The sequence below is a fragment of the Plectrocnemia conspersa genome, unplaced genomic scaffold, assembly GCF_051122295.1.
Source record: "Plectrocnemia conspersa isolate PC_06_02 unplaced genomic scaffold, ASM5112229v1 ptg000004l, whole genome shotgun sequence".
In the NCBI taxonomy this organism is placed as follows: Eukaryota; Metazoa; Arthropoda; class Insecta; order Trichoptera; family Polycentropodidae; genus Plectrocnemia; species Plectrocnemia conspersa.
Window position 1 is genome coordinate 6,424,311 of NW_028277168.1, and position 22,389 is coordinate 6,446,699.

Consider the following 22,389-nt stretch of genomic DNA (forward strand, 5'->3'; position numbering starts at 1 on the left):
CTCCATTGGCCGCGAAGAGCTCGTATCTTGTGGGTTCGATGACGTCGGCTGCGCGGCGAGGATAAATCGACACTTCCGAGCATGTGTCGATCAAGAATCGTCCACCCGATCGATTGTCGCTGACGATAAGGCGGCGAGATATTTCGAGGTCGTTTCCCGCCGCTCTTCGGGATTTGTTCCAAGCGCACGGGGGACGGCATCGTCTCGCTGCGCTTCCGTGCGTGCGGTGGAACCAGCACAAGTCGTTTCCGTCGGCGTCTGCGCATGCGCGTCGCTCAGCCGCCATCTTGTTTTGCGGTGCGCGCCGTCCGCCACTGCTTGCCGCATCGACGTATTTTTCGCGAGAATCATCCATCCCCTCTGCGAGCAGTGCGTCAGCCAACTTCGCTGCCATCTCCAGCCTGGCGTCGTCTTTGACTGTCGCGTGCGTCACCAGGAGGCTGAGTACGCTGGCGCGTGCGCGTTCGGGCAGTTTCCGAACCCACGTGTCGCTGACCAGCTCCGACGGAATCGCGCTTCCGGCGTAAGTTCGCATCTGGCGGAGCAGCTTCGACGGCTTCCTGCCGTCTCTTGCATCTTTAGTAGCCGCTCTACGAACGAAGGTGCGAACGCGTCGAGGAGCCGCTTCTTTATCGTCGTGTACGGCAACTCGGAATCCGGCGCGAGTATCAAATCCGCGACCGCAGCGAGTGCCTTTCCGCGCAGTCCGCCAACTAGCACGTCGAATATTTCGCTCTCGGTAAGCGCTTTCCTAGACCGGAAAACAGCTTCCATCTGCGCGAACCATAATTCACAATTGTCTATGTTAAATGGCGGAAAACCGCCGCTCGCTTCGAACTCCATTCTCGCGTCGCGTCGGGGTCACCAGTTTGGGGGTGCGTACGTCTTGTTGACGTAGCGGTTGACCGCTGACTGACGCTCACGCTCCGTCGCTCGCCTCCCCCTCTCTCGCCCCTTTCGCCCCGCTACACTTTCTATGTTTTATTTTTTGAATATAATTTTATTATATTGATGCATCTGCTAAGTCACAATGGTCTTAATTTTATTTAAATAAATAAATAAATTCAGGGCGAATCAACTATGCAGATAAACACAGCAATTGTTATCTTTTTTCCAATAACTTTTAATGTTAGTTATTGGTAACTAAAAAATGGTAAAGGTACATCATACTAATGAGTTTTTATTATATTTATTGTGGGTAATTGAAATATAATAACTAATATTGAGTATTTTAAAGTAGTTTATGGCCAAATTTAAACATCTTAAGACAGTCGATGACAGCCGGCAGAAGTAAGGTTATGTTGTGTACGCTCAGAGACGCGCGTATTTCAGCATCACACTAAAACATCAAAATATAGTTTGTAAGTGAAATTTACAGCTATATATTAATACATATTCGATAATTACACATATATTCCGAAATATATAGTTATTAAACAGCAACTTGTATGATTTAAGTATTAAAACATGGACGGAGAACTCTATGATGAGTTTGGTAATTATGTTGGTCCCGAGCTGGAATCCGACTCAGACGATGACGCGGGAATGGGCGGTGGACTTGGACAAGACCTTAGGGAAGATGACGATGCCATGGACGAAGACGATGAAGCAGAAGCAGAACCAGCTCCGACGGCCGTTGTGCTACACGAAGATAAAAGGTTTGTTTTAAGCATTAGATATATATGATAGACGATTAGCAATGCTGTAAATTTGTATTTTAGATATTATCCGCATGCATTAGAAGTATACGGACCAGATGTAGAAACAATTGTGCAAGAAGAAGACACTCAAGCTCTTGATCAACCGCTAGTGGAACCGATTCGAAGGAAAAAGTTTCAAGTGCGAGAACAGGAACTTCCGGAGACGACTTACGACATGGAATACTTGGCAGATATGATGGATAATACTGAATTAATCAGAAATGTTGCACTTCTTGGACATTTGCATAATGGTATGTTATTATGGATAATGTGTATCATCAATAATATTTCTATATTATCATAAAAATATTTAAAAATTGTGTATATTACTTATGAACTATTTTATTCATACTTATTGGTAAATGTTTGTAATTTCGATCAAATATTTATTTATCTCGGCGGAACATGTATTTATCAACAATGTTTAAATATCATTCATTTTTAGTGAGAAAAATGCTTATATAGACATATATTACATACACAATCTAAATCCCTTTTATGTGTCATTATCCACATAAAAAATTGTAATAAAATGTTGAGAACCACTAATTTTTTTTACCAATAAAGCAACATTACTCTTAAATAATCATAAGTTGATAAAAGTGAGACGTAAATAAAAAAGCTTATAATAAAATGTTGACAACTACTGAATTTGCTTCATCAATAAATATAATACAATAAATAAAAATCATTACATTTGTAAAAAATTAAACAAAAAAAATTAAAAAAATACAAACGTATTATAAATCAAAGTATATAAATTTAGTTTTAGGTATATTAATTTAAATTTTATCACAGGAAAGACTTCGTTCGTTGATTGCTTGATTCGTCAGACTCATCCAGGATTGAGTACTACAGAACATGGCCTTCGTTACACCGATACGCTTTTGGTAGAACAAGAGAGAGCTGTTTCAGTCAAATCAATGCCTGTCACTTTATTGTTGAAAAACATTAACTCAAAGTCGTATTTAATGAACATCATCGATACACCTGGACACGTTAACTTTAGCGATGAAGTTACAGCTGCTATGAGATTAGTTGATGGTATGTAATTATTTAAATTTTATTATTTTTAATGTAAAAACTTTAACTAATTAATTACAATTTTACAGGTGTCGTATTGTTTGTGGATGCGGCCGAAGGTGTGATGTTAAATACGGAAAGATTGCTCAATCATGCCGTGCAAGAACAATTACCGATTACACTATGCATAAATAAGGTATGTAATAATGGGAGAAAATCTATTCCTGTAACTTTTTATGACTATTTTTTATATATTTTAGATTGATCGTTTGATTCTTGAACTAAAACTGCCACCACAAGACGCTTATTACAAATTGAAGCACATCGTGGACGAAATTAACTCTTTGCTTGCAGCATCACCTTCCGGTGAAGGCAGTCCTCAAGTCATATCTCCTCTTCTAGGTACTTATCTGGTTTCAATTTATTATTTATCAAAGCTATATTTTTAAAAAATATTTTTCATAGGAAATGTGTGCTTTGCATCATCACAATACGACGTATGTTTTACTCTGGAATCATTTGCGTCAATTTATTGCAATTTCTACAACGCAACTGAAATAACCATCAGTGATTTTTCAAAACTGTTGTGGGGTGATATATTTTTCAATCCGAAAACGAGGAAATTTTCAAAGAAATCTCCACACAGTTCCGCTCAAAGGAGCTTTGTTGAGTTCATATTGGAACCTTTGTATAAAATATTCGCTCAAGTTGTCGGAGACGTCGATGGCACTCTATACGACGTCTTGCAAGAGCTGGGTATAAAATTGACAAAGGAAGAATCAAAGTTGAATATCCGGCCTTTACTGCGGTTGATTTGCAGTAGATTCTTCGGCGATTTCAGTGGTTTTGTGAGCATGTGCGTTCAACACATCAAATCGCCATTAGGAAATGCTCCGACAAAGATTGCTCATACTTATACAGGACCGATGAATAGCGATATATATACAGACATGTCATGTTGCGATCAGGGTGGAAAACTGGTAGCTCATTCTACAAAGATGTACCCGAACGACGATTGCACATTCTTTCAAGTTTTGGCTCGTGTCATGTCAGGCACTTTACACGCTGGACAACAAGTACGAATCTTAGGAGAAAACTATTCTTTACAAGACGAAGAAGATTCGAGGATATTGAGCATTGGAAGATTATGGGTTTATGAAGCCCGTTATAAAGTATGATTGAGATTCATTTTATAATGTATATTAAATTAAAGATTAGTAATGTTTAACATATTATTTTAGATTGAACTGAATCGCGTGCCGGCCGGAAATTGGGTCTTAATCGAAGGTATTGATCAGCCGATAGTGAAGACTTCCACGATCGTCGGAGTATACAAAGACGATGAAGATTTACACATCTTCCGTCCTTTGAAATTTAACACTCAAAGTGTTGTTAAGATTGCCGTTGAACCAGTTAATCCATCCGAATTGCCAAAGATGCTCGATGGACTCAGAAAAGTAAATTTATTTTTGATTTAAGATCAATTTATTGTAGTAATATATAACAATTTTTTATATAGGTTAATAAAAGTTATCCACTTTTATCGACACGTGTTGAAGAATCTGGTGAACACGTCGTACTCGGAACTGGTGAACTTTATTTAGATTGTGTGATGCATGATCTTCGAAAGATGTATTCAGAGATTGATATAAAAGGTTCTTAATATTTTATTTATACTAATTATTTTAGAAAGGTTTTTAATATATTTAATGAATTATAGTTGCTGATCCTGTTGTGGCTTTCTGCGAGACTGTAGTTGAAACATCGTCTCTCAAATGTTTCGCTGAAACTCCTAACAGACGTAATAAATTGACTATGATAGCTGAACCACTCGAAAGAGGGTTAGCCGAAGATATTGAATCAGGTTCTGTGTCTATTGCATGGAACAAGAAAAAATTGGGGGAGTTCTTCCAGACAAGGTACATAAGTGTTACATCATTTTAAATTTATTTCTTATCCTATATTCAACCTACATTCGGATGTAACCTCAATCTATTTTTTACCTTTTCTTTCATCGTCCTCACGAAACATCCTGTTGTTTTTGATTGAAATCTTTGGATTATATCCATAATAATATTGATTTTAAAATAGTTTTGTGCATTACTGACCATTCAATTCTTCTGCATTTTATGTAAAAAAAGACAATATTATTTACTATTCAATACTTCATTTTTCATTAATACAAATTGCGATTAAATTTTATAGATACGATTGGGATCTTTTAGCTGCTCGTTCTATTTGGGCTTTCGGTCCTGATGCCACAGGTCCTAATATTCTCGTCGATGATACACTCCCCTCTGAAGTAGACAAAGCTTTATTATCATCTGTGAAAGACAGCATTGTTCAAGGTAATTTTGAATATAAGTTATACAGAAAAATATATGTTTATTAATAAAAAAAATTTTAGGTTTCCAATGGGGCACTAGAGAAGGACCGTTATGCGAAGAGCCGATCAGAAACGTTAAATTCAAGATATTAGATGCCGTTATAGCTGGTGAGCCGCTTCATAGAGGAGGCGGTCAAATAATTCCAACTGCTAGAAGAGTAAATTCATTATATTATATTTATGTCATCTGTAAATTGTTTCGAGATAATAATTGTATTTTTAATCATTTCTAATGGATTAGGTCGCATATTCTGCATTTTTGATGGCAACACCTCGTTTAATGGAACCGTACTTATTCGTGGAAGTACAAGCTCCTGCCGATTGTGTGTCTGCTGTTTATACCGTACTTGCAAAGAGGAGAGGTATTTAATTATGAATAATATGTCTAAAGATCAACTATGGATATTTATTGATTAATATTATTTCAGGACATGTAACACAAGACGCTCCAGTAGCTGGATCGCCTTTATATACAATCAAAGCTTTTGTACCTGCTGTCGATTCGTTCGGATTCGAAACTGACTTGAGGACGCATACGCAAGGACAGGCTTTCTGCCTGCAAGTGTTCCATCATTGGCAAATTGTACCTGGTGATCCTTTGGACAAAAGCATTGTGATAAGGTGCTTTTTATATATTTTTATATTTTTTTTTTTACAAATTACATGATTATTAATGTTTTTTTTTCATTTAAGACCATTGGAGCCTCAGCCGGCAACTCATTTGGCAAGAGAGTTTATGATCAAAACGAGAAGACGTAAAGGCTTGAGCGAAGACGTGTCTATCAATAAGTTCTTCGACGATCCTATGTTGTTGGAGTTGGCACGTCAAGATGTGCTTCTAAATTATCCTCTATAATTTTATTCCATTGTAATGTAATGTTTAAGATGAAGTTTAATGTAAAATAATATTATTGTCTTCAGTTTTATAATTATAATACATAATAAACGTTTGATAAGAAATAATAGTGATTTATTCATCCTCTCAGTAATGTAAGATTTATTGCTTACATAACGTATAAAAACTACATGAAAATTTTGCTGAAATTATTTACTTATTGGCATTTTTGTTAACAAGATGTACATGACAATAAAGGTAATGAGTCTTGCTTCGATGAATTAGACATCTATTATACTATCTTTGTATTGAAAAAAATAATATTTTTGTTATAGTATTACTGTTTAATCTGGGATGACCAGACATCCCAGATTAATTAGCTTTAAAATATTAAATTATATAGTAGTGCTTTGGACTTACGAATTTAATTCGTTCCATGACGGAGCACGTAACTCAAATTACTCGCATGACAAATCATTTTTCCCCATTGAAATTAATTGAAATTCCATTAATCCATTTCAATGATGAAAATTTAAATGGATTAATGGTGATTGAAATGGTAAATATATACTACCTAAATAAATAATGATAGTTTTTTTTAAGTTATGCAATAGATTTATTTTACCTTGCTTATCAAGTTTAAAAAAAAATGCTTGTATCTTAAAAAGTCAAGGTTCCACTGTACATATATAAAATATTATTGGTTCAGCTTGGTGTTAATTTATTACTCTCGCAATATAAACGAATTATATATCGCGAAGAATTGCCGCTGAAATGCTTTGAACGTTGAGAATAAAACGAACCATTTTTGCCTGAATATTATGATTAAAAAGTATTGTAAACTATTCGACTTTTATTCTTTTTTATGGTTTATCTCAATACTAAACGTGTCTTGTTGGTGTTAAATTTTTGTGAGGTTCATGGTAATTTTTCGTATTTATTTAGTTAATACATTATTCGAAATTATTTAGGTTCTTTGAGGTGATAAATTTTAGAATTTTTACTAAAAAGTAATTTTAATTAGTATATAAGCATATTTCACTTGTAGGAACCACCGTTTACTGTTGACTTATAATGCATACAAAGCTTTAATTAAAATTGATTGTGAAAAAACTTCATATGCATTAAAAGTTAAAAATGAGGATTTGTACTTATTGCAAAAATTACTCAATTTCAATAATATTTTGAATTTATTTTTAAATTAAATTCTGTACTTTTTACTACCAATAGACGTTATGGGTATTAGCGCCTATCTGCTTTTTACTGTATTTATTGTTCAGATTATTTCTATAAAGGGGCATATAATATACACTACTGGTTAGGTGTAAAAATAAATGAATAAAATGCAGTTAAGTAAACATAAAATAAATAAACGAGAATCGTGATTAATTGAGGAAAATTTGTACAGTCGCACCTTTTTAAATGTTAAGTAAAAAAACACATGAAAAAATGTTTAACGTATTTTTTGTATTAATCATCATCTTCAAGAAGTTAAACTTTATGCAATGGTGACCAGAGATCCTATATTGCGCGAGACAGTAACACAGGAAAACTTTTACTCAAAATTCCACGTCATTATGATATGATTGTAGGTAGAAAATGTTTTTTAAGGAAATCTGCGCATATCTTACTGGTAACAATGTTCCATTTGTGTTACAAAATTACCCCTCGTTCATCCCAAAATAAAGACACTATAATTTTCTTTGCTTGTTCTTTTGAAGGAAATATATTTAATTATAATAATAAATAATAATAAAAATAAAACTTGAATTTGCTTCATTGATTTTTGAGGCACCGGTAATGCATTGTGTTGTTTCGACCAATAAAAAATAAGTATTTAAATATAAAACAAGATGGCCGGCAGTACCATGACAACAGTTTTAAATGATTCTTATTTAATAATAAAATTTAGCTACGCGACAATAATTATCATTCATTCGTCATTTTACTAAATATAAATAATCGGATTGCATATTAACTAGGTGTGTTATAACTATGAAAATTAAATATATACATAATGTGTTGAGGATCAGAAGAATACAATGATTAAATTAGATAAACAATCATAAAACAATCTTCGTAATGAAATCTTCAAATTTTGAATTCCCGGCGACGGGCTCCGAGGCCAAAAAGTGAGTTTTTCCTTTTTACAATACATAAATATTATCATTGCTTCTTGACATCTCTTCATCTTTTTTTTTCCTTTTATAATACATAAACATTATCATTGCTGATTGACATCTCTTCATCTTCTTCAAAATTGTCGCAATATGTCATAAAGAAAAGCTTTTTCGCGAGCTATCTAGCTTATCAACGAGCTTGTTAGACACAAGTATGTTTTTGATGATAACTACGAGGAGGCGGAATAATTTACATTTACTCATAATTAAAAATAATCATTATTAGCATTATTAAACATGTAGTGTGTATGAAATGTTTTAAATTTACCAAGTACCTCAGTTGCGTTTCAAATGTAAGCTATGAACATCTGGTCACCACAAAGTGACCAAATTATACTGAGACTACCCTTTTATTATCATGCCACATACTGTGTTTATATTTGTATTTATATAATGAAGACCTAACCTAAATATATAAAGTTCGTATTAGATATATGTATTACATTGCGAAAATTCTCCTTAAAAATATTATTATTTTATATATATAATAGAGGTCACTTCATACGTCACACATATTCAAGTTCAAAGATACAGTTATATTTTATTATATTATATAATTTACATTGATTTTTCTTTATAAAGACAGTTAGCATGAGTAATAAATAACTGGACATGGATGCAAAATATACTTGTGTGCAATATAAATTTATTTAAAAAAAGGTAAAGTCCTGAATATTGCATTCAACTTGAGGTCATTTTTGTCGCGTATGTTCTTAATTTTATTGTATAAACCTCTTTTTTATTACAGGCAAATTGTCAGAAGAAAAGCTTTTGGTGGTTAATTCAGTCGTGTGAAATATGTTTTAATTCTGTTATATTGTACACATTTGATTATATATGTAATTCTATAATGCTTTTAATTGTATTCGTGTATTATTTCTTATCACGACTCTCCTTCTTTGATAAGAAATACGCATTCAATATCACTTTATATTGACATTGGCAATCAGAGTTTTTAAAGTGTATATGAATAATTCATAAAGTTAATGGAATATCAGACGCAAAAAGAAGTGCATTTAAGTCACGTCGTTAGTGATCTCATTTTGAGTTATTAGGAAATTAAACACACTAGCGGTGGTGCATTTGTCACTATCTTACCATCTGAAAAATGGGACAGGACACTTTGATATACGAGCTCTGAATCCATTGTTAAAATGAGACACAATTTTTGCTATAATCCTTCGATGCGTTTTTTTATTCGCTCCAAGTCGAAATTCCCCCGCCTTCGCCATGAATTATGTTGGGCCCATATTTTGACATGGAATAAAAAGTGCAACAGATGGATTCTTTTTGTGAGTATAAATTAGCTGAATCGGCGTGTCCGACGTCTGGAATTCTGTGTTATCAGTTTAATTGTGCCATTTTTCAAATTAATCACTTGGGCACTAATGATCAAAGATTTGTGCCACGTTTTTTTATTATTGATGCCATTTGTGTCTAACGGGATGACGCAACTAGTGCATTATTGTAGGAAATTCAGATATTATTAATATATTTTTATAAATTTGCTATTAATTTCTGTGATGTTCTTAAAAATATCTAGTTCGTATAAATATAACTAGCTGTAGACCTCTTTATTATATATGTATTTAAAAGTTAAAATGTGCTCTTCGTGACAATGGATTAATTGAATCCAAATAGCAATGTCGATCAACAAATATTCACTTCACTTTTCCCATTTTTACTGTAATCAATAAACTTGTTGAAATAAAAGTAAGAAAAATCAATCAAATAATTGTGAATAATCTTTTATATGAACACAACTCAGTCACAGGACCAAGAAAAGCTATCTTAGTTACGTCACTTTTATTTTATTACTTTAACCGCTTCCGATAAAAATATTTTAACAGGTGATATGATAAAATTTGTACAAATAAACGCCTGACGTTACAATAAGGTGCTATCTAAAAAGTCATCCCAAAAGATAACGTTAAGATGAGATACCTTTAAGAATCGGTTCCATACCGAGATGTTTTTCATCGAAACTTTTAATATTAATCGACTCCACCGAGCAGGAACGACCGTTCGTTAAAATATTTATCTGATTTTGGTACTTTCTTTGGTTTGCTCTTATCTTCTCAATTTGCGCATCCGCACCGCGGTTTTCCTCAATAGCAAAGGGTGATGCAAACAACTTGAACGCTTCGATTTATCACATACCAAAGGTTTGCCAAAAATATTATCCTGTAATTTATACTGTATTATATTATATTTGGTATAATAATATCCCTTTTTGTATATTCCCTTTTTCGCAGCGTGAGGTCGAACCCTATCGTCTTGATTAATTATAATTTATTTATTATGTGTTATGTAATATTTCATATACAATAAAAACAAAGCGTTTTAGTATAACAAATTAACCTTTGACAAACGATTTATTTTATCGACCCTTAGCAATGTTTTAAATGTCAGAAATAATTTATTTTTAGAGTGAATGACTTTATTATGGTTTTATTTATTTTTATCTTTGTTATTTTTCCTGAGAAATAAAATTATACATATAATTTCATATAATTAATTATACATATAATATACATATATATCCTGCTAAAATTAAACATATAATATACATACATTATATCTTTTAAATTATATGTTTTATCAATTAGCATATAGATATAGTTATATCATTAAAAAAAAATATAAATGTGGTAAAACAGTATTAAGGCTATATAATCATACTGATGTTGTGTTTTACAACTACACTGTTGCTTTCATAAAAATCTATAATAATTAATAATACACATTTTATAATTTGTCACATATACAATTAAACTGCGCAGATCCATTAACAAATTTCTTGTATTTGTATTTTTATTTAAGCGCTAGCGATCTTCTAGTGTGTCATAAAACTGATGACTTAATACATAATAGGTTTTGTTTCCCACGCTCAGTGCGTCAATTTCATTAAAAGCTTTTAGAATTAATTTATATTGGATTGTCAGATGAACGCTGTGTATTTGCAGATGGTCATTTATATATAAAACTTTTTATATAACCCTTTCAACGCCAGCGATCTTTTAGAGAGTTATTTCTATTCACGCGTCAGTATCTCTTTCTAAAAATAAATATAAAATACTTGGTTTACTGATGAATAAAACTTGTAAAAAATTGTAAATAATTCGTTAACCTGTTTTAAAAAAATAGTTTGTTTAAATAAAATCAACATGTGACTTACGTGATTGAGTGGTTAAGTAAATTCGTGTGAATTTTATAAGTGGATATAGAAATAATATATATTTTAATTTTTATTTAAATTCCTTGTTTATTTTAACTTTATTCCTATTAAACTCTTTATCCTAAATACTTCAATCAATGCTTTAAAATTATCTAAGTCATTTCATGCCGTATAGAAATTAATGTTTAAAACCTCATGTGATTATTAGTGTGTTAGAGCAAATTTAAGATCACCTGGCAACAAATTCTGCCTACATATCCTTTTATATCCATATTGATTTAAAAGTTGTCAAAACCCTTTGCGTGGGTTGTTACGATATATTATTATACAACGGCTATTGACTCTTGTAACAGTGCAATGCGGTTTTCAAATATTTTCCATGATGCAAAATTTTTTCGCAAAAATGTACCGTTTAAAATGTTTTACATACATATATGTATATACATACGTACAAATGTACATACAATGTGCATATGTCTGTAAATTTTGTACGTATCTTATTTCAACGTGTAAATAAATCTCTGAGAGTTATTCACGCAATTTTAATCCTGTCGCCGTGGACCAAATTTTCTGTCTCATAAAATGTACAACAAACGTTTTGAAACTGGGCGATAATTGTCTTTGTGTCTCACATAAGCCAAGTATAAATAGCACTTACTTAAATTCACTATTATTACCTATTAGTTACGTACTTTAACTAGGCTTAATCTAGGTTGTTCACGTGCTAGGTTCTAAACGTGCTTAATCTAATTTAAGTGCCTGAACCTAGAATTTATTAAAACTAAAACATTTATAGTTTAATGTCTAGTATGTGTTGCGTAGATACATTACTTAAAATTTACTTTTAGTTGATTAAAATATATATTATTGTAGAAAAAAAACCAGAAATTTTGATTATGCGATTTTGATAATTTAGTAGTAAAAATAACTTGCATAAATAAAATGGTACGTATGCGTTTTTTATCAATTTCATACGAATTATTATTCTCGACTTATAAATGTAAGATTATCTATGATGGATTACAGATTAGGATAATTTCTACCATGTGATTAATATACGAGCTTGAAAAACGTGCGTTATAATAAATCTCTCAAGAGTTGAATTTTCAAAGGATTTGCTACCTATATTTATGTGATTAAAATACCCATATAAGTCGTATGCCTTAGCATGACAACTATATATATACATTACACATATGTATATATTTTTTAGCACGGACAAATTCATCCGAATGTTTCGGAGGATGCTGCAGGGCCTTGAAGGGCGTTGACCATTTTTATATAAACAACATTAATTTCCCATGAATTGCATTGCAGCATAATTTGTTTGCATTATGTTCTTTAAAACAATATCAAGGAGAGTGCCACAGGTGCCATTGTTTAATTTTATGACGCGAATCTTACATACATGGGTGTTTAACGAATTGTTTAATAATACAAATATTTTGGGAAACTTATGTTTATCAAAATGTTATATAAAACATTTTCTTTATTTATTATATCCCTTGTTTTCGATAGCCCGATCGTGCGTATGTACGCATGACAAATCAGCGTGTAGGGATTTCTTCTCTCATGTATAATTTATAAGTTTCGGGTTTGATAAATTAACACGGTCGATCCAAAGGATCGATCATGATTTATATGGACACACGCATACCGCAAGAATTTATTTTTTAAATTTGCACGAACTCAAGGTTGTGTATCCCTGTTGATTATATTAAAAAAAAACATTCCGAGAGCATCTTCCTTGGACCTATATAAGGCTAAGATACACCCTGTGGACGTGACACTGTACTGTAAATCCTTTACAAATAAGTTCACTCGCGCAGTTCGCTGTATTTATAAAATATTGCCAATCATGAATGATTTCAAGTTATTGTTAATTTTTGCGTCGATCTTTGTATTGCAATTAACATACGCATACGATGGTGAAAAAAATAAAATTATGAAAGTGAACGCTCAAGATGAAATTCAATATCAACCGAATGATAAAAATCTTTCAGAAAATTACGGTAAGCGCTTAATAAGTAATATAAATATTTTGCATGTAATAATATGTAATCTTGATCATGTCAAACAGATTTTATCATTATCAAATATAAGTTATTTTATATAAGTTAAAGCTTGAAAAATAAGTTACAATGATAACAATATTTAATATGCTTATTATGTTGTATTTTTTATGTAAATATATAGTTTGTAAAATATTTTTAAAACATTACTTTATTAAAATTATACATAAAATACATGTAATTAGAATCTATAATAGAATCATTGTATGACAAAAATAATAAGCTTATTTTGATGGTAAAATTTTAACTTATCATATTGTTAAATAATTAAGTTTAGCTTAATTACAAAAATACAAAAAATAATTTAATTAAAGATTTTATATATTAATTCAATTTTTAAGTTATACTTAATATTCTACAATAATTTGTGGATCATATGATTAGAATTGACTGATAAAAAAGCAATTTTTATTTTAAAAGTTGGTAAAATATTTCTTAAGCACTAAAATTATTATTTTTTCTAAATGATACTGAACTTATATATATTAAAATAAATTTCTAACAAAAGTTATGATTAACTTATTTTACAATTTAATTATAGATCTCAGTCTATTTCTATGAAAAAAATAATAAGCTTACTAATATGTTACTTATGCCCTAATTATACTACTAAATTTATACTATTTTTGAGAATGATTTATATTACTATATTTTATTAAACATCTTAAAAATTAAGTAATACTTCATATTGCGATTTAACTCAAATATAATCATAAGATTAGGAAACCTATTTTTATTCTAAAAGTTTGTAAAATATTTTTAGAACATTAAATTGTTATTTTTGCTAAATAATATTAAACTTTTATACCCTTATTGCACCCGTTTCTTAGAAGAACAAAATATGTATATTTGTTTAATATGTATAAGTGATATTTATTTGATGGTCGTCTCCGAGGTTGAATTGTGCAACGGGAATATTGTGCACTTACATTGCTTTTTGCCTTCCGCTGATATATTATTTCCCGTGACCGCTTCGCAACAAAGAAATATTCTGTCAATGCATCGTAGAATCTTTGCGTGTTATTTATGTGAAATCCGTTTTTTCTAGTCGTAACGAGGGATTTTGTGTGGTCCCATCCTTTACACTATCTTGTCTTGTTTCTCTAAATTGTTGATGAATGATTATTTTCGGTCACAGAAATTTACTGCGTGAGTTTCAAGAATGAGAACCCCATACAATCAAGATTTTTAAAATAGCGTCACCAAAAATCATAGGGAAATGGTCGATCAAGTCACTGAATACTGGGTTTTAATTTAATTTTTCTGTGTTTAATTAAATTGTATACAATTAAATTAAACTTATGCAATTAGTTGTATTTTCTATTTTTAAACTCAAAGGCGCGCACTTTATATACATATATTTGATAAAGACACCAGAAAAAACTAGTATATATGTCAATGATTCTTGACTAAGATAGAATTATGATACTGTAGCCAACCATTAAAATCAGGGATCGTCAAGCTTTTTATACCATCCGCCTTCTTTTGTACATTTCTTATAAAAAAAATCCACATCGCCCACCAATATTGCTGTAATTCAATTTAGTGCAAGTGTAAAATTATTTAAAGAATTAAAAAAAATAGGTACTTAAATTTATTTTATATTTATACAAATATATGCAAAGTTGCTAATAGCAATATACTGATTTATGGAAGAAAAACCAAAATTGTATCATGGGACAAAAACACCCATCGCCCACTATGGAAGCTTGAATTGCCCACTAGTAGGAAGTATCGACAGATTTTAAATACATGCAAAACTATTAAAAAATATTATTTACTTGTGTAATAATTATAAAAAAGTCACGTACAATTAGTGATGTTTGCTTAATTCACTATTTTTCTATACATGTAGTAATATTTTTACGTATTATTTATTAATAACATTTTATATTACTGTAATAAAATCACGAATATATTAATATAAATTTTCATGTATATTCAAAGTGACATTGAGCCTGCCTTTTAAACCATCAATAACATACGATTATAATCCATTTGATTGAACCATTTGAGAAAATTTATTACTCTAAATTATTGTTTTAATTTTAATCGTTTATCGATCCTTTTTCGTGAACATACTCGTAGATTGCCCGACCACACAAAAGCATAATTGATTGCCTGATTTTATCAATTTATGGCGGGTTGAGTATTCGATATTTTTATTTTTGTTCCGTTATTTGCACTTTGCCCAAGGTCATGCACGAAGCTCTCTGATGAGTATTCATGAGCTTGTAATGCCGGAATGCAAGCCAAGAGTGCATTTATGCCAAAACCGCAAACTACACCAGAGGTCATTGTCACGATCGAACGAAAAAAATATTATTTGTAGCTCAATTACTTTTATTATAATATAAATTAATTTTGTTTCAGAAGACGATACGAAATCTCAGAACAAGAGGCAAGTTCAGCAGTGGCAAGTAGCGGTTGTCGTGCCTCCAAATGGTGATATTTCACCTCCGGCTCAGGTAAATAAAATATATTTATTTCAATATTTTGAATATAGATATTTAGTTTTATTTATATGGATTTTTTTATTATTTCAAATTATATATAAATTAATCTAAAAATTATTAATACAATTCCCATAAAAAAATATGTACTTCGCCATCTGCTTTAAATTTATTACTATGCAAGTATTAATCACGTTAAAGAATTTCTTGCCAATTTATTAATACTTGGCACGCATTTTCAGATTTATATAACCACCTTAAACTCTTCGGGGCTTGAATAACAGTTATTATTATAGTTAATTTTAGGTTCTTTATTTCTTTATTATATTTTTGTAAGTAATGTATTTCTTTCTGAAATAAACATTTGCCTTTTTATATTTTTTTAGGCAAATAGCGCAGATTCACCCGGATCCATATGGCTCCAAATGCCCAGATATTATCCGTATAACAAGCCACCTAATTACGATCGCCAAGAGATCGTTCTAAACGAAGAAAGTTCAGAAAGTAAACCGGCGATGAATATGGAAAACGACGCTGGAAAGCCAGTCGAAACGACAACGCCCAATTCGAATCCAGAAGAGCCAGCGATTACGGAAAAAGTGGAAAATTCAGAAAGTACTCAAGAGAAAGATGAACAAGAAAGCAACGACGCCTGGTCCAATTCGGAAATTATAGAACTAGCTGACAGTACCGAGCAAAACGAATCAAACTCGAAACCATTAGGTATGTATAGGAATATTTATTTTGGGAAATTTTATTCTAACAAATCTTGAAAATCGATATTAAAAAAATATAGATCATGTATTAGAAATGAATAGTAATATTACTATTTATAGAATACATATCATACGAGTATATTGCAAATATGAATAAATAATATGTCTATTTTCTAATTTTAATGACTATTAATTTACTATTTATGTATTTGTGCAGTAGAAACACTTTTAAGAAAATTAATGCATTAAGCGGTGTTTCTGAATTTAATTTGGTTAATAAATATTACGTTCACTTTCCGTAGATGTAGGTTTAATATTTATAAATGCTTTAAGAAAGAAAATTTTATTCTGTAAGTACTACGTGTTATAAAGTTCAAACGTTTGAAATTATTTTACCTCGTAGTAGCATTCGTTAAAAATCTTCCTTATTTTTTATTTTCATTTTTATCAGTAAATATTGAATCAAAGGTTGAAGAAATTTCTTTCTTTGAAAGGTAGTTAATATATACTTAATCCATAAAAATACTTTTTTTTAAACATCTAAAATAAAATTAGGATTTTATTTAACTCTCTCTAAATATTATAACTTGTAATAAAGAAATAATATATATTTTCTTCAAATACAAAGATGAATAATCTCCGTGACCTAGTATTATTATTTTTAACTCGTGTAAAACTTTTTATATATTTCTTAAAATACTTATTTTTTTTTATAAAAATACGTTAATTGTTATACACATTTTACAAAAAAAGTTACAAATATTAAAATATGTATATCCCATTACTTCTCTTTTAAATCATTCAGAATAGCTGTAGTTATCAATGTTAAAATCTGTGTCTTATCAAAAAATATCAATGCTATAATATTTTTATTTATTTTTTAATCTCTTTAAATATTTTTAACTACGAATAAAATTTAAGGCAAATAATCACTGGATTTTATGCTTGTTGTATGATTAATTTTTACTCCTGTGAAAACTTTAAAATCTTTTTGGTATACGTATTTATTTAATGTTTTATTATTAAACTTTTAAAAACTGTATGCATAAAGTAAAATATATATTGCACATTAAATCTCTTTTCAATCATCTGCGATAAAAGTAATAATTAGTGTTAAAATACAGATCATGTGAAAAAATATCAATACTGTATTTTAATTTATATTATTATTTTTTTAAAATTCATAGTAAATAACAGAATCTCTGCGAATCAATGCTTCAATGCGTTATATTGGTTGATGCAAAAGTATTGATTTATTTTTATAATGATAGCAAAATATTTTTTTCTCTGAATTATTAAATAAGATCTACATTTTTACGCTAATTTATAAGGCACACTTTCTTGCTACTTTCTGCCTAGTTTTGGCTTAGCCAGCGAACAGTAGAGACCTATAATCTTTTTTGAACAGACTGAAATTTATGATAAATTTTGTATAGGACTATGACAACAAAAAACATGCCACTAAAATTTAACTGACACAAGTGGTTTTAAAAAATTGATCAGGAGATTTTTATTGGTCTATAAATGCCCCCCCCCCCAATTCGATTTTGTTTCAACATGTGTTGCTTACATGAGTGCAAAAGAACATGCTTTTTTTGCATAACTTGATAATATGGGTTGTCTATAATAACATGACACAAAAAGTATATTAGGCTATACCTAAACAAGCTCCATTAACTATCACGAAAGCAGAAATACATGCAAAAAACAACACTTTTTGTATGGTGGAAATGTGAGGGTGTCGTATATTATAAACTTTAATTAAATTAAATAATTGAATTTGGATGGTATTATGCATCTACCAGACCTTGCTCCTTTTGATTACAATATATTCAGGTCATTAAAAAAATTTAGTTACAAGTTCTTGGTTCATTTTATGCATCAAAGTCACAGAAATCATATTTTAGTAGCATAGATAAGTTTTTAGAAAGATGTAAGAGAGTTATGACCACCAAAAAATGATGTAATGTTTAAATAAATAAATCAAAAATATCACTTCGTAATATTACTCATTTGAGAGCTTACAATATATTGCTAGAAATTTATTATTTCTTTATTTATTTATATACCACATTTTTTTCAAGCTAACACAACAAATATACAATTTTATCTACGATAATATTTTAGTTACAATTAAATTAAGACGGTAAAAATAATTTTAATATTAATCAAATGATATATTTTAGAACTGATGGTTAAAAACTCTAACTAATTGGATGCAATAAAAAATAAATTATTGTTTCTAGTGGGTACTTTTATATTAACCATACGATTAAGGTAGTTTAATATGATATTTGTGCATTTTTAAATTAATTTCTATAATTTAAGGAGCTGATAATATATTATATATGTATACAATAATTCAATGACTAGACTTTACCACTAATTTATGCTATTTATAAAAACTTATGCTATTTATAGATTTTGATATCAATTAAGTGCAAATCTTAGAGTTCTCATAAAATAATAAATTAAAATCAATAGGCTAATTAAAATTAGATTTATTATTAAATAATACTGCAACAATAATTGCAATATTTTCTAGAATATTACTAAAATAAATAACCTGATCATTTTACATTTATTGCTATTAAGGCAAAAATATTTGTTATTGCTTCATTATATTATAATATTAAATATAAAAATTATAGAGAGAATAAATTGATAGACCTAATACTTTATAATTATAAAATAGGAAAATATTATCAAAATCCTAATTAAATGAAATATCACTGTAATATATTCAGATTTGTTTTTATCAATTTAACATATAACCTTCTATTTATTTATATTATCATTTTGAGTTTACTAAACGCATTTTATGTGACATATTAAAATTATTTTCTTAAAATTTATATAAATAATTATTTGACAGATCTTGTGCATTATTGCACGCAAGAAAGAGGACAAGTTCCTTCGCCGAATTCCTGCAATAAATTCATTAACTGTTGGGATGATACAGCTATTGAACAAGAATGTCCAAAAGGACTGATGTTTTCATTAGAAGGATATTGTGATTATGCTTTGAATGTTAATTGCGGCGATAGACCAAGCGCATGTAAGACAAATATTCACATAACATTATTTTTTGACTACATAATAATATAATTCATAATTAACTTTCAGTAAAAGAACCTTCTGGCGATTGCAGCGTTGCTTATGGCACTTACAGAAATCCTGAAAATTGCAGTGAATTTTTCGTATGTGTGCAACATGATCCTGTCAAATTTTCTTGCTATGATGGACTTTATTATAATGAGGTTTTATTTAATAAATCAATAATGCATTATATAGATACATTATAATTCTATTTTTATTTACATAGGACCTTGGCGTTTGCGATTATCCATGGAGAACAAAATGCACAAATCCTGAACCACTCGAAACAACTGATGAAGATGAAATAAACCAAGAAAATGAAACACAACTAGAGATAAAATTGAGGAAATATATAACGAGAAATTTACCAATAGGTATTTTGTGATTTTTTAAAAAATTAAAATATAAATATTATTTTAATAATTTACCATTTCAGGTAAAATTGAGACGTCTCTGAGCTGTAAAAAAGATAGTATTATTCGTTTATCAAGGAATTGCAATAAGGTTTCTATTTGTGGAGCAAATGGTTTTTATCAAGTGATAAACTGTCCAAGATCTACTGCTTTTGATACAAATGTGCTTAGATGTGTAGCAGAACATAATGCAATTTGGTAAATATATTTTAAATACTATTTTTGACTTTAGATCACAGCTACTTTACTTTTTACAAAAAAATTTAATTTATTAAAATTAATTATATATTATAAATCTAATTATTTTTAAGAACAATTAAGTTAAAAATAGTTTAAAACTACATTATAAATAATTATTTTATTTTAAATTTCAGTTGAATCACAAAGCTCATCCACTATAAATTTTGTAATATTTCGAGTGTATTATGTTAATAATAATAAAATACGTATATAATTTTTTGAAAAATTTATTTACAAATTATTTAGAAATTGTATAAAAAAATCTTAAAGAAACACTTAGTTTAAGTATATGTATATATAAAGAAAAAATAAAACAATAAATGAAAATAAAAACACGTTGTTTCACACAAATATAAAATGAATAATACCATAATTATTTTTGGCTATTAAGTAAAGCTAAAAGTAATAGAAGGAAGAAAGTTGAAACATAAATTAGAATTCATATGAAAAACTACGCGCTAAGAGGTATAAAATTTCGATTCGTCTTCGTTCAATTCTCTAACCGATCTATTTACTTACTCTCAGTCGGGTTGGAAGTTTACATTCTTCATTCGACTAAAATTAATACTTAATCAACGCCTAACTATGGACTAACTGGGATAGCCTCCAGCATTTTGGCAATACTTTTCATCTTCGTCGCTCACTTTCTGAATCCGAGCTTCTTAAGCGTTTTAAGATCGACATCTCCGTAATAGTCTTCGCTATATTTATACAAACATAAAAAATATATTAATTAGTTGAACAATACATTTAAAACATAGAATATAAACACATACACACCTTAGTGTTACTGTTAAGACAAACTTTAGTGTCATATCACCTCAGACACATGCCAAAAACACATACACAGACAGATTATATTATGTGAAACACATTCAATGTTAAGAAATAAACCAAAGACCAATTATTGTAAAGAACAGTGCATTCAAGATCTCGTTTTATTAATTTTGAATAATAAAAAAACAGTGATTCGAAGAACATTTGAGAATATTGCGTAGAAGTGTAGAGAAGATTTGTTTTGCTGCGAGTGATTTTGTGTTTTAAAGATGTGTAAATAAAAACATTTTTTGTTTAATTTTGTATATTTTTTGTAATTTTATTTTTAACATTTTTTCTTCGATATTACACGTATTTAGTTTTACAAACTCTTATCGGATGTATTTCTAAAGATTTAACCTAAAAATATACAAAATGCAATAAGTTTATATATACATACATATAAATGTTTTGTTTTGCTGAAGAGCACACTTATTTTAAGTGTGTGTTATGTACTTTATCATAAATATATTATTTACATAATATATAAAATAATCGATTGATAAAAAAATATTAGGGCATTATCACACGTCAATATTATTCAATATTGATATGTAAAGAGTTGATAATATCAGTCTAAGTGAATATATTTAAAGATATGATATAATAAATAATTGAAAAATGATATAATTGTTAAATTATAAAGAGGAACCCAGTAGTTTGTTGGATGTAAAAAAGATCAACATTTCTTTCATATAATTTATCATACTTCAACTATTTTAAATATATAATAATAAATTAACTTGGGCGGATTCTATGGAGTATTTTGATTGTTTTTAAAATTTAGTTTGTTCTTAGGTAATTTTTTAAATTATAAATTATTGTGAATCCTTTTCAGCTTTCTGTGGTCTGGATTTGCTTGATTTGAATTGTGGTTTGGGTCCGTCCTGGTTGAGACCGGCCAACAGTTCACTCTTGCGGATGGCCTTAAGGTCCAAGTCTCCGTAGTAGTCTTCGCTGTAAGGCCGCAATAATCCACCAGTCAAACACTTATCTTATTCTCACTTATATCATATGCAATATTATGATTTGAAAATGTATCAGGGTTTATTTTCGGTTTTGGTGTGCATTGTTTATAAATTAATGCATTCAGAAAATCGTGCAAACACCAAAAACGAATTGTTGGTTCAATGCGTTAGTGAAATATGAGCGAAGCTTTTGTGTTAAATAGTTTTGTGTTAATAATCAAAATTTGAAGCCATTCAACATAATATGTTGAAATTGTTAGTCATAAAAAAGCGATTAACATGTCTTTCTTGTTAATTATTGAGTGAAATG

General features: G+C 29.6%; 3 protein-coding genes across 5 annotated transcripts in view; 2 read left to right on the forward strand and 1 right to left on the reverse strand.

Moving 5' to 3' along the window:
- Positions 1–1,286: 1,286 nt before the first annotated feature.
- LOC148235737 (116 kDa U5 small nuclear ribonucleoprotein component) lies at positions 1,287–6,069 on the forward strand. The gene is made up of 15 exons (XM_088184115.1): positions 1,287–1,361; positions 1,459–1,658; positions 1,722–1,951; positions 2,499–2,744; positions 2,813–2,919; positions 2,984–3,125; positions 3,189–3,895; positions 3,965–4,180; positions 4,243–4,378; positions 4,444–4,642; positions 4,929–5,071; positions 5,131–5,267; positions 5,351–5,471; positions 5,538–5,730; positions 5,803–6,069. Exons 2-15 carry the CDS (start codon positions 1,468–1,470, stop codon positions 5,963–5,965), a joined length of 2,931 nt encoding a protein of 976 aa, XP_088040241.1. The 5' UTR covers positions 1,287–1,361; positions 1,459–1,467; the 3' UTR covers positions 5,966–6,069.
- Positions 6,070–13,001: 6,932 nt separating this feature from the next.
- On the forward strand, positions 13,002–20,521 carry LOC148235738 (uncharacterized). 2 transcript variants are annotated; one of them, XM_088184344.1, is made up of 8 exons: positions 13,002–13,314; positions 15,748–15,842; positions 16,214–16,550; positions 19,419–19,601; positions 19,670–19,803; positions 19,869–20,016; positions 20,079–20,253; positions 20,430–20,521. In XM_088184344.1, the coding sequence occupies exons 1-8, from the start codon at positions 13,161–13,163 to the stop codon at positions 20,431–20,433; spliced, it is 1,230 nt and encodes a 409-aa protein (XP_088040470.1). In that variant the 5' UTR covers positions 13,002–13,160; the 3' UTR covers positions 20,434–20,521. The 2 variants fall into 2 exon arrangements, with proteins under 2 accessions (XP_088040470.1, XP_088040471.1); XM_088184345.1 differs by having other exon boundaries at positions 13,078–13,314; positions 15,751–15,842.
- Positions 20,522–20,616: 95 nt separating this feature from the next.
- The window catches only part of Gasp (Chitin binding Peritrophin-A domain-containing protein Gasp), a 47,985-nt gene continuing 46,212 nt past the window's right edge, over positions 20,617–22,389 (reverse strand). Inside the window, exon 7 of one of the 2 annotated variants that reach the window (XM_088184347.1) lies at positions 20,617–20,996. In XM_088184347.1, coding sequence (XP_088040473.1) covers positions 20,936–20,996 — 61 coding nt within the window. In that variant the 3' untranslated portion in view covers positions 20,617–20,935. Of the gene's footprint in view, positions 20,997–21,796; positions 22,069–22,389 lie in introns of those variants that run through there. The other variant, XM_088184346.1, reaches the window with a different exon arrangement.